This window comes from Cricetulus griseus, chromosome 3, assembly GCF_003668045.3.
Source record: "Cricetulus griseus strain 17A/GY chromosome 3, alternate assembly CriGri-PICRH-1.0, whole genome shotgun sequence".
Lineage (NCBI taxonomy): Eukaryota > Metazoa > Chordata > Mammalia > Rodentia > Cricetidae > Cricetulus > Cricetulus griseus.
Window position 1 is genome coordinate 193,622,662 of NC_048596.1, and position 12,680 is coordinate 193,635,341.

The following is a 12,680-nucleotide window of genomic DNA, read 5'->3' on the forward strand; positions in this document are numbered from 1 at the left end:
TCCAGGCCAACAGGGGCCTTGTAGCAAGATCTTGTATATTCATATTTTAAAATTTAGTGGGTGTGGACTGCATAAAATACACTGTATGCATCATACTACATACATGTATGAAATTCTAAAAGAAAAAAATAATATGTTTTTAAATTTTAGGCTGAGTGTGTTCATCCCTATAGTCTCAGTAATCAGGAAGCGGAGACAGTAGCATTAATAAGAAACCTGACTGGGCTACACAGGACGCTGTCTCAAAACAAGCAAACAAATAAAATAGCAATTGAATACCTTCAAACGTTCAGTGTTTAACAGAGAGGAAGTTGAGTTCTAGGAAATTGAGCATTAGCTGAGAAGGCTTCAGGTTGACTTTGGTTCTTGTTAACTTGTAATTTAACATTTTAAAAGATGGAGGGGTGGGAGAAAGAATGAACAGAAAGTATAGAAGCCCATCACAGAGGTGAGCATGAATATTACGTGTGGATATTTGGTCTCAGTCGTATGAGCATGGTTGGATGGTGATGCTCAACATGTTCTCTCCTCTATGGGATGAGGAGATGGACAAGCTGTCTCCTACTCCAACTGGATTCCCTTAAGATGATGAAAGAGACCAGTCCAGAGTAAATAGGGCAAGCAGGCTAGAGTAGCACTGATGCTTTGCTTTTAGGGGACCTAGGGATTCACGACATAGCAGCAGGACTCAGCTATGTTAGAGACACAACCAGGGTGAGGATTTCCAGGAGAGATGGCTCACCCAGGCCACTATTCTCCAGTGTGAGTGTGACAATGCAGAACAGGTTGACATTGGCATTGTAGACAGTGAACTCCACAAACACAGCTCTGGTCAAGGTGTCCAGCCAGCTATTATCAAAGAGATACTGGAGAATCCTGTGGAGAAAGAGGGGTGCTTGGTATCTTCTTTCTCATGAGGCTCCTTGTCCATGAACCCCTGCATGAGGCTAGGGCTTACTGTCTAAACCTTCTATTCTGCTCTGCTCCTGGGCCACACACCTAGCTCTTGGGGACGGTCATCAAATGATGATGCCAGCCACATGGTGGTGTTGGCTTATAGTCTCCTGACCATTAGAACAGAGTTTGTCAAAGGGGGTTCCCAGCCAACATTGTAACATATTGTGAATACAGACTGTCAGGCTCTGGGTCACATGCATCAGAGAAGCTGGGCCAGGGCTGGGGAATGTGCGCTTGGATGTGCCCCTTCCAGGGGGGTGGTGTGCTTTTTTAAGTCAAACAGCTATCCAGTGAGAGGAACCTTATGAAGCTCTGGGGCTCAGGCAGTAGCTGCAGCTATGGAGTTCCCCTGGGATGGCACATTACATGGGACCAGGTCCTGGGGAACTCGGCCTGACGTAATAAAAAAGCAATGTGTCCTGGGGTGGCAGAGGGAACTGAATTCAAATCCTGACTGCCTCTCGGGCAAGCTAACTTCTGCAGGCCTTGGTCCCTCATTCACAATGGTGTTAAACATCAATGCCTCCAAATAGATAAAATGAAAGTATGTGTGTGCACACACATGTATGCTCAGTAGAAATAGCCGCAGGGGCCCTTTCCTTCCAAGTCTGGAGATGGACAGTTTCTAGGGCCTGAAAACACTACCTGAGGGATTCTTGCATGCCCGTCCCCTCCCACATTGGCATGAATGAACTTATCTTGAAGGCTACTTCCTCTATCCCACTATGCACTCTAGCAAATGGCTTCACTGCGCAAGAAAAGAATCAAGTCTGTCTCACCTTGTGGTACTTTGGCGATCCGTTCCCAAGGAGGCCACATAGCCTCCTCCCCCATACACAGTAAGTTTGCCCCACATGGGATAACCCTGACGTTGGCTCTGGCTCTGGTATTGCCACACCCGAAGAAAGCCATTGCTGTTATTGCCAGCAGAGACATTCCAGCCTTCTCCATAGTTTGCCAGGTCTTCAACATCCAGGGAGTATGGTGCGTGGCATCCATCGAAAGAAGCCTGTAGCTGCTGGGCGACAGGGCAAGAGCCTTCCCGGACCCTCACTTGGCGAATGTGGGCACTGCCAACCAACTTGGAGTTCCCATCAGTGACAAAGCCTGAAGATGAGAACCAGGAGGGCAAGTGTGGCATCCGAAAGCATCCTAACACATCACATGATCCCCCACCCAGATGTGACTAAGATCATGGGTGGATCCATTAGAGACACAGCCCAGAAGCAGCTTGTGCCTCACCACAGGCTGCTTTGTTAGAACATGAGCCTGCCCCTTTAAGGCCCTGGTCACTCAAGAGAGGCCAGAGCCTACAGCCTGAAGGGATTAGGCCCCACCTCCATGCAGCTCTCTCTGGGACAGAATTGAGAAGCTGTTCTGTGCTGTGTGTGGCTTATGGTCCCGACTAGGACTTGACTCCTCCATGCTCTTTGTCTGGTTTACTATTCTGAACTAAATCACATTACTCAAAACTTGCAGTCCCCTAACAGTGTATAAACGTTTGATATGCCCTATGTTCTGGGGATTGTCCTGCAGATTTCTGAGAAGACTCCTCAGGGGACTGTTCTGGGATTCTCTATGAAGGCACTACTCTGACCTCATCCTGTGCCCCACCATCCCTTTCATGGAGCCCCTCACCCAGCTCTCTTATTCATTCTTTCTTTCCATGATCTCCTGTCTCTGCTTTCCAAGTGCTGGGATTAAAGGTGTGCTCCAGCCTGGAGGATCTCTGTGAGTTCAAGGCCAGCCTGGTCTACAGATCAAGTTCTAGGACAGCCAAAGCTGTTAACACAGAGAAACCCTGTCTCAAAAACAAAACAAAATGTAAAAGTGTGCACCACCATGCCTGGTCTCATTATTTTTTCTTCTTCTTCAAGACAGGTTTCTTCTCTACATAGTCCCGCTGTCCTGGAACTTGCTCTGTAGACCAGGCTGGCCTCGGACTCAGAGATCTGCCTGCCTCTGCCCCCAAATGTTGAGATTAAAAGCATGTGCCACCACCGCCCAGCTGTTCTCATTCTTAATGAATCCCCTCTCCAGGTTTTTAAAGGAAGTCCTTCTTCCCTTTAAGGTCCTCATCATGCTTGGCTCTCCCATATATGGTACCACTTTCTGTCTAATATTCTTCCCCTATCTTGGGCCCAGTCATGGTCTTGAGGCCCTTTCTCCTAATGAGCCTCACTCAGCGAGGAAGGGTGAGTATGTGGACCAAACACTGCCACTCTATCATGAATCTATGTGATCCAGCCATCCTCACCTCAGCACTTCTCCATCTTGGACGGACTCCATGCTCTACATAAATTCTCTCTGTCAGCCTGAACACTATCAGTGTCCTCCCCAACCCTCACTCTCTAACAGCCACCACACCCCATAATACTCCATCTTTCTCTCCCCTCTCAGTCTCCCTATATCAATCCCCATCATCTCTCTCTAGCATCCTGACTGGAATACCCTCCGCTCCAACCTCCACATACATCCAGAGTGATGGTTCCTTGTGTAGACTCCTCCATGGTGCCTCTTCTCCATGAGGATAAGTGTGATCTTTAGAGCCTCGTCTCCCTGTCTCTTTCCTCCACACAGCTTCACACCAGTCCTTCACTCAGATACCCCATAGTAGCCATACTTGATGTTTTGCAGTGGCATGAACTTTGCAGTCCCGTGGAATGCTGCCTCGGCTAGTTTCATGCCCTTTCTCCCGCCTGTACACTGTATTTCCCTAGGCAGGTTAGGCTTCCTACCTCTCATGGAAGATCATGGTCACTTCACATCAGCCTTCTTCCTGACAGCTTGTCAAAAAGGTCATGTGCCTATTGTGTTTTTATGCTGTCAGTGACTTATAAGTGCTTCCCCACACTTTACATGAACAATCGGGCTTGACACACTGTCTCAGGGCATGGGGACTACCTGGGTGATGACCATATAGGTTCTTCACAAGAGTGGTATTGGCCCATTCGAAGAACTCTTTGAAACCCAGCACAGCTGAGAAGCCTTGAGTGAAGCTATGCTCCAGATGTCTGTTGAAGTGGTAAGCATTGGGGTCCCTGTGCCCATAGGCTACGAGCAGCAGCATCCACAGGAAGGCCAGGTAAGCTGGAAAGGATACACAGCCTGGTCAGACAGGTCCTTGACCCCCACAAGTTCAAGGAGGAAAAGGAGCATACATAGAACAGTGGAGGGCTCGCAGCCCAGCCCCTGCCACTCTGGTAATAGGAACAGCAGAGAAGAGGGAAGTGCACAGAGGTAGGTCCAGCCACTTCCTCATCGAGTGTTCTTCATGGATGGTTCAACCTCTCTGTGCATGATTCCCCATCATTCAGAAAATAATTTTACAACATGGGATTGTGGTAGAAGTATCAGCTAATGTTTATAAAGCTTTTTGAATCAGGGAGTCATGCTCTGTGTTTCTTTTGAGACAGGGTCTTATGTCCCAGGCTGGCATTGAACTTGCTACATAGATGAGATTGGATAGGAATTCCTAATCCTCCCAGTGTTTGGATTAGAGGTTTGAGCCGCCCGCTTGACTTTCTTTAAAAAAAAAAAAAAAAAAACTTAATTACTATTCTTGTGCATGAGAGTATGGACATGCATGTGCCACAGCATGTGTGTAGGTCAGAGAATCGCATGAGGGAGTCCATTCCCTCCTTCCACCATGGATTTTCGGGAGTGAACTCAGATAATCAGGCTTTACAGGCAAATTGCTTGGCTCACTCTCATGCTGGGGATTGTCTGCAAAGCCTGTGCTTGCTAGCTGGGTACTCTTGCTCTGCGCTAACCCCATGAACTGTTAAGCTTCTTCGAGTTTCTGTGTGCCATATTTTCTTCGAGTGTGTGTGCCATATATGCACATATATATGAATGCACCAGAGGATGCTGTTGTGGGTCCTGCTCTATCACTCTCCACCTAATTCCCTTGAGACAGAGCTAGGCTGGCAGCCAGCAGGCTCTACTGATCCTCCCATCGATGCCTCCCATAGCACTATGGTTGCCAGTACATGCCACCACATCTGGGTTTGTATGTGGGTGCTGGGAATCCAAACTCGGAGCCTTGTGCTAGCAAAGTAGACAATCTTCCCTAATGAGCCCTCTCCAGACCCCTTATCTGTGTTTTAAAGATAGAATTGTCAAAACTGGGCGCCTGTCCTGTTGCATTGCTGACAATACAGTGTTGGAGCAGACATATATGGTCCCCGTGCTCATGGCATTCGCCTGCTTACTGGAGACAGGTTGGGAATATTGGAAGGCTGCAAGTAAAAAGCCCTTGTGTAAAAATATTTAGATCAGAAAGTCACACATAACAATGCAACAGGGGTGCAGATTCCTACTGAGCCAGAACTTCCAGGCTTGGGCTTGAACTCTGCACCATGAGGCACCCCCACCACCCAGTCCCATGGTGGGCCTGGATGGATATCAATGATGATAATGCATAGAATAATTTTTTGGGGGGGTGTTCCCATTCTCCCCAAGGTCTCCAGCAGAACCAAATCATTGACTCTATTTCTTGGCTTCTTTCCCTCTTTGGTGCACTTTCTTCCCCACCCATCTTCCCCAGGATCACCTTGCTAGTGAAATATATCCACCCAGATATGCTTTGGGGGGAATCAAGCAGACAAACCCTGGGGTTTGAAAAGACCCTAGCATGAGTAATAGGGTGTGGGGTCCTCTCTAAAGACATGCTACTGGACTAACTGTTAAAGGACAGGAAGAATTAGCCAGAAGGAAAGGTGGGAAGAAGGACGGGCACATTCCAAGACTGCTGAGATGATGCAAAGATCAAAAGGCTCAGGGAGAGCAGAGCACGGGATCCCAGGAGCCACAGAACTCAGGGCACTGGGATCCAGGAAAGGAAACTCAAGGGGTAGACCATAGTAGGGAGCTCAGACTCCACTCCAAGAGGATGGAGGATTGCAGGCAAAAGGGAGAAGAGAAACTGGAGCCTAGAGGCAGCAAAGGGCTCATCAAAGGACACTCGGTGTGTCTGCTCCAGGACGTGCTGAGAACCCAGGTGGGAGAAGCTGCCCACCCAGGATTTCTCTGATGAGAGCAAAGACTTTCTGTTCCTGGAGGCGAGTGGTTTTCATCTTCTCGATGGCGTCAGTGAGAGGAGGCTGGTAAGCATCCTTGCTGCTGCATCTTCGTGTTCGGAACATGGCATGGGAGCCTATGGACATAGAACACAGAACAGTCCCCCGCATGTCAGGGAAACCAGGAATTGCCGTTCTGATCGGTGCACTATGACCCATCTGTCTTTGTTGTTCATGCCCTCCTACCCTCCCTGCCCCAGCATCTGTCGTCGACCTCCCTGCTGGTTTCCACATTTCCACTTATTACCTGATACCTGTAGTCACCAGGAGGAACACCAGTGACCTCTGTAAAATGACAAGGCAGATAGGGCACTCTCCTATTTTAAATCTCCAGAAACCCCAGCATTGCTTCTGACCCTCCAAGTCTCTGCATGCCCTGCTCCCCAACTCTCTCCATCCTCTCCATGAACCATCTCCTTCAACACAACTCCCTGAGCTCCTGCCATACCATTAGTGATTGCTACAGCATGGGCAGTTCTGTTCCACCTCACGGTCTTTCCGGGCATCTAGGGCTCCAGTCTTTCTTCTCTGTACCCTCGGGGGATGGCTAGGGAAGCCTGAAGGGTCTTTTTCGTCTCCAGCTCTGTCCTCATCAGGCTTCCTTAGATATCTGCTTATGCACTAACATGCCTCAATGTCACCTCCCCACCTGGTCTTTGCTTGCAGGGGTTGTGTAACCCATTCCTTTCAACCAGTACCACATTGCCCAGGGATGTGCTTGGGGTCAGGCACAGACTTAAAATGAACAGAGGGACCATTCTGGGTGACGAAATGTTTTATATCTCAATCATAATGATGATGGTTCCATAACCTTCTAAATTTACTAGACTCACTGAATTACATCCAACAGTGAGCGAGTTCTCTGTCAATTATGTTCTGAAGCCGTCACTGCCTGAAACACAGCCAGTTCCCCTTGAAAAATTGCCAAATGAATGATTAAAGGAGTATATGGTGGGTTTGGAAGCTGGCATCTCTTCAGAGAGAAATTACTCTATTATTGAGAAAGGAGACTTTTTTGTTGAGAAATGGGCTTATTTTTTGAGTCAAAATTTTATCGTAGGATTATAAGCCTGGGACAGGGAGAACCACTGGCTCCTGATTTATCATCCCCAAGGCCAAGGTCAGTTATTGATTCTGTTTTGTTTGCCCATCTGCCTGAGAAAAGCTCTTCTCAAGGCCCTTTGAGAGTTTTGCTGGGAAGAGGGGACTAACCAGGGGTGTCTTAGACCAGGGTTCAGCATAGCTGTTTCCATAAATCTTTATTTACCAAAACCAATAGTGACAGTTTGGCTCCTTGGTTAGAGACTGCAGACTTTTGCCCCAGAAGTCTAATGTACGGCCACTTTCTGCAGACTACCCATGAGCAAATTGAATGTTTCGTTTCCCTTTGAAATCTCAGGAACCCACATCTTGCTAAAGAATGCAGTTTGGAGCTGAGAATGTGTCTCCTTTGTTAGAGTGTCTGCCTGGCTTGTGCTTGTCCTGGGTTCTGTCCCAGCACAACAGGTAGCTTATGCCTGGAAGTAGCAGTGGGGTAGGGTGGAGTGATTTGAAGTGCAAAGTCATTCTCAGTCACATACCAATTTCAAGGCCAGTCCAGGCTATGGAAGGTTCTATCTCTAAAAAGAATAATAGAGCCTGCCTGATTCCCCAGGGATACCCCTGGCTAAAGGGTCCTGCCTGATCCCCAAGGGCACACCCCTGGCTAAAGAGTCCTACCTGATCCCCAGTGGCATACCTCTGGCTAAAGGGTCCTGCGTGATCCCCAAGGGCACACCCTTGGCTAAAGGGTTATGCTGAGTTATCAGGAAGAAAGGATGGAAGGGAAGGAGTAAGACTGATCAAGGGACCAGGAAGGGTGTCTCTTGTCTGGCTAGTTTGGGATGACTGATAAAACCCAGTGTGGAGGCTGGTGGGGGATAAATTCTGGGGAGTGCTCAAGGCCCAGGATACTTCATAGACATTCTCTGCAGGCCTACTCAGCCTTGCTGGACCACTGAGTGGTCATACTCCTGTCTCCACATACCAGGGACCCATTACCTGGACCAGACAGATGTCTTGGCAATGAGGGCAAAGTCTCTTCATCATCTTCTCTCTTCAAGACCAGCGCAAAGAAAGCAGCAAAGCCCAGGACCTGGAAACCACCCCGTGTGAGCCCAAGCCTGCAGGGAGTTCCCAAGGCCTGAGAGATAGGGACTGGGTGATAAGCAGTCAGGTGGGAACCAGCCATTCCCACAGAGGGAGGTCTTTATGAGGAGGGAGGGCTGCCACCCATCATAAAGACTGACAGGTCTCTAAACTTCCCAGAATTTCCCACTTGCTGCCCAGCTGCCCAGATCATCTCTCACTTCTAACTCTGAAGAATTACTGCCTCCACCTCACCCCATCCCTGTACCCCTGCATCAGCTGAGACAGCCTGCCACGTCTGTGTCTGCTATGCCCAAGCAAAAGAGATCCTGTGGTTAGGAACACTTAGAACACACCCTGCTCTCACTAGTCTTCTAGCCTTGGCTAGTGGAATTGTCATAGAAGCTTTGGACCATTCAGAACTGGGGGTATAGCTCAGTTGGCAGAGTGCTTCCCTGGCATGTCCAGAGCCCTGATTTGACCTCCAGCATTCTACATCAACAGCAGGATGGCACAGACCTGGAATTCCAGCATTAGGGAGCCGGAGGCAGGAAAATCAGAAGTTCGAGGCCAGCCTTAGCTAGTTTGTGACCATCTTGGGCTACTGGGCCTTATCTATAAACAAATACATACATACAATTCAGGGTAGAATGAGAGTCAAAAGGGCAGATGGGGGGATTTGAAATGTCCTATAGGAGAGAAGATTCCAGTAGCTGGTTATGATAGCAGTGCATATCTGTAGTTTCTGCACTTGGGTAGCTGAGGCAAGAGGATTGCCATAAATTCAAAGTGAGCCTGGACTATATACTGAGTGCCAGGCTGGCCAAGGCTACATGGGAAGACCCTGTCTCAAAACCAAATAACAAAACATTATAGAGTCCCTTAATGATCATTTTCCTCTTACAGTCCCCTGGTCCCCTGATGACTGCAAGCTGCAGGTGGATCTGTCCCTGCTCCCCGCCAGTTCTTAGTGTCCAAGTCTAATATGCTTCCAGATAACTTTACATCTCAGGAATAGGAACCAGTTTCTGAAGGGAATAGTCTCTTACATTGCTATCCTCTCTCAGAATCGGGAGTATCTGAGGACTGAGATATATACACACATACGGGCTATGGAGAGATGTTTGTGATCTTCTTGGTGGAAATGCTGGGGTGGGACCCAGGACCTTGTACATGCTGGGCAAGCTCTCTACTTCTGAGATACATCCCCCGCTTTATGATTTCTCACCCATAGATTTTCCCACAATCCTCAGGGTGATGGTGATTATGAAGTGCTAGCTCCTTAGTACAACACTGTACAAGTCCTTTGGGCTACTATACTATCTCCATTATTATCCCTACTCTGGGGCCAGCACAGAGGTAGCATCTCATATGTTTGTTAAATGAATAAAAAAAATAATAACTGGGCTGGAGAGATGGCTCAGAAGTTAAGAACATTGGCTGCTCTTCCAGAGGTCCTGAGTTCAATTCCCAGCAACCACAGCCATCTGTAATGAGATCTGGTGCCCTCTTCTGGCCTGCAGGCATACATGCAGACAGAACACTGCATACATAACAAATAAATAAACCTTAAAAAAATAATAGCTGTGCCCTCGACCCCAGATGCTGTCGGGGAGGCCAGTACAAGACTGATCCAGACCCCTGAACATGGATGTCAATAAGGAGGCCTCTGCACTCCAGGGAGCCTCTGGTAGTGGATTAGTATTTTTCCCTGGTGCAAGAAGGGACTTTGAGAGCCCATCCCACGTGAAGGGTTACACTCTGGCCCTGGACACATGGGGAAGGGCCCAGGACCAGCACAGGAAGATTTGGTGGACTTTGCAGAGCCCCCATTGAGGGCCCTACCCTGCCTGGGGAGTGGTGGGTGGATGGGGTGGGGGTAGGCTGGGGGTGGGGGAGGAGGGATGGGGTGAGGGGAGGGAGAGGGAGAAGGGACTTACATGTGAAACAAGCTTGTTCCCTAACTAGAACTAATAAATAAATTTAAAAAAAAGAAAAAAAATAGCTGTGCTTGAAAAATAACTGATCACAAGAGGGTAGAGGTAGATAGGAAGGCCATGGGCAGACACTTGGGGAGGGGTGTCTGACCTTCAGGGGCTGGGTGATGAACACACTCTCCACAAAGGACACAGCCATGGAGATGAGCCACCTGAGAGAGCTGGCCCTTCCATAGTGCAGGCCATACAGCATAGTGAAGAAGGCTGCCACGCCACTGGTGGCTGCCACCAGGAGCCAACCCACTAGGACACACCACCAGGGCAGTCCACGAGGGGACTTGCTGGCCCGAGGAGTGCTGCAAAAGAAGATAGAATGACACAGTCAGGGTGGCACCCGAAGACCCACATTCAAATCCCATTCTGTCCTCATCCTCCAAATGACCTTGGGCTAGCTGCTTAACCTCTGACCATCTGTTTCTCCTCTACAATTTGTACCTGCCTGAAAGAGCTGTTCTCTAGTCTGTCATTTGTCCAGCTCTGGCTAGGGGGCAGTCCCTAACAGCAACCCTAACAGGTAGCCTAGAAAGCTCGTTCTATGTCATTAAAAAAGTTCTGTACAAAGGCTGAGTATCTTCCAGAAAGTAGCCCTGTCCCCTTAACCCATGCTGGTTTTGGGAGTCCCTTGAAAACATTATAGAGTCCCTTAATGATCATTTTCCTCTTACAGTCCCCTGGTCCCCTGATGACTGCAAGCTGCAGGAGGATCTGTCCCCGCTCCCCACTAGTTCTTAGTGTCCAAGTCTAATATGCTTCCAGATAACTTTACATCTCAGGAATAGGAGCCAGTTTCTGAAGGGAATAGTCTCTTACATTGCTATCCTCTCTCAGAATCGGGAGTCCCTTCTGTCTTTGTGGTCTGGGTGGACGTCTTTCCAAGGCTGGTCAAGGTGCCCCAGCTGGTAGCCCCAGGCAGGAGAGGGCAGGTGTCCATTCAGCACCCAGGGAAGTAGATTACCTTGCATATGTTCTTGCTGGAGTGCCAGGCTGTCCCCAGAGGTGGCCCTTCAGGACATGCAGCTGCTTGAGGGCCTGGGCATGACTATGGTGATGCAGGAAGCCTTGGGGCCCCACCAGCTGCAGCTCCCTCTCCACATGCTCCAGTTGAAGGTAGAGACACTGCCTGTAGATGCCATCCTTCCAAAGCCCACTTGCTGCCAGCTTGGGCCTGGGGGGCCATGTGTTTTCTGGGAGACAAAGGGGAAAGTGACCATATAGTGGTGAGTGACAGCCATCTACAAAAAAAAAAAAAAACAAACAATAGCAGCAGTTTTGAGCTCACCTGCTACATGCCAGGTGTAGGAAATCTGAGGCACAGAGGCTGGGTTCAAAGAGCCAACCAGGGTATTTTATCTTTTTATTAAGGAACAGTTTGAAAAAGTCCTTACTTACAAAGAGAAGAGCACACTTCCCCATGTGCCCTGCTGCAGCAATGACTGTAAGTGATCACTAAATTATGTTTATTTACCTATTATCTCTCTCTCCTCTTCTCTCTCTGAAGTAGGTTCTCTCCTTGTAGTAGTTTGAATGTAATTGATCCCCATAGTCTCATAGGAAGTGGCACTGTTAGGAGGTGTGGTTTTGCTGGTGTAGGTATGGCCTTGTTAGAGGAAGTGTGTCATTGTAGGGGCAGGCTTTGAGGTCTCTTTTGCTCAAGCTTCCTTCAGTGTGACTGTCAACTTCCTGTTGCCTGCAAAATGTAGGACTCTGAGCTATTCCTGAAGCATCATACCTGCCTGCATGGTGCCATGTCCCCCCATAATGATAATGGATTGAAACTCCTCTGAAACTGTAAGTGAGCTCCCTCAATAAAATGTTTTTCTTATAAGAGTTGTCATGGTCATGGTGTCTCTTCACAGCAATAAAAACTCTAACAAAGACACTCCTCCACCATGTGGGTCCTGGGGATTGAACTCAGGTTGTCAGTCTTGATAGCAAGCCTCTTTACCCACTGAGCCATCTTACTGGCTCCCCTTCTGGAGTTTTTTCCCTCTATGTGGTTAGACTTAATTTAAGTCCAGTTTTGCCCAGAGCCAAAGATGGGATAAGTACCAGTCTTCTGTTCTCACATTTTAAAAACATTTATTTTTATTAGTTTTTACTCATATGTATGAGTGTGTGTTTGCCACATGGGTGTGAATGATACAGAGGCCAGAAGATGGTTGTGGCTCCCTAGGAACTAGAATTACAGGCAGCTGTGACATGGGTCCTGGGAACAGGATTTAGGTCCAAGAGCAGCAGACACTTTTAGCCACTGAGCAATCTCACTAGCCTCAGTCTCACTTCTAAAAAAAATAATGAAACCAGTCAAATGGCCAGGTGAGGTGGTGCTTGCATGCCTGTAATAACAATTCCAGGTCAGCCTGATCTATGTAGTGAGACTTGTCCCACAAAAGGAAAAACCATGGCAAACATCTAGAAGAGAGCAGAGTTGGAGCAGCAGGACCTGCTAGGTAGCCTTTCCACATGGGTTAACTGTTTGAAATGCCCAGGCTGGCCTGGAAGACAGCATCCTCCTGTA

General features: G+C 48.3%; 1 protein-coding gene across 3 annotated transcripts in view; it reads right to left on the minus strand.

The window, feature by feature from the left end:
• Nucleotides 1-12,680, minus strand: part of Pkd1l2 (polycystin 1 like 2) — an 89,237-nt gene that overhangs the window by 12,361 nt on the left and 64,196 nt on the right. For all 3 annotated transcript variants that reach the window (XM_035442703.1, XM_027410785.2, XM_035442704.1), the window contains 7 exons: nt 11,118-11,346; nt 10,254-10,458; nt 8,079-8,172; nt 5,978-6,115; nt 3,862-4,047; nt 1,737-2,064; nt 743-876 (listed from right to left, as the gene is read on the minus strand). In XM_035442703.1, coding sequence (XP_035298594.1) covers nt 743-876; nt 1,737-2,064; nt 3,862-4,047; nt 5,978-6,115; nt 8,079-8,172; nt 10,254-10,458; nt 11,118-11,346 — 1,314 coding nt within the window. The remainder of the gene's footprint in view (nt 1-742; nt 877-1,736; nt 2,065-3,861; nt 4,048-5,977; nt 6,116-8,078; nt 8,173-10,253; nt 10,459-11,117; nt 11,347-12,680) is intronic.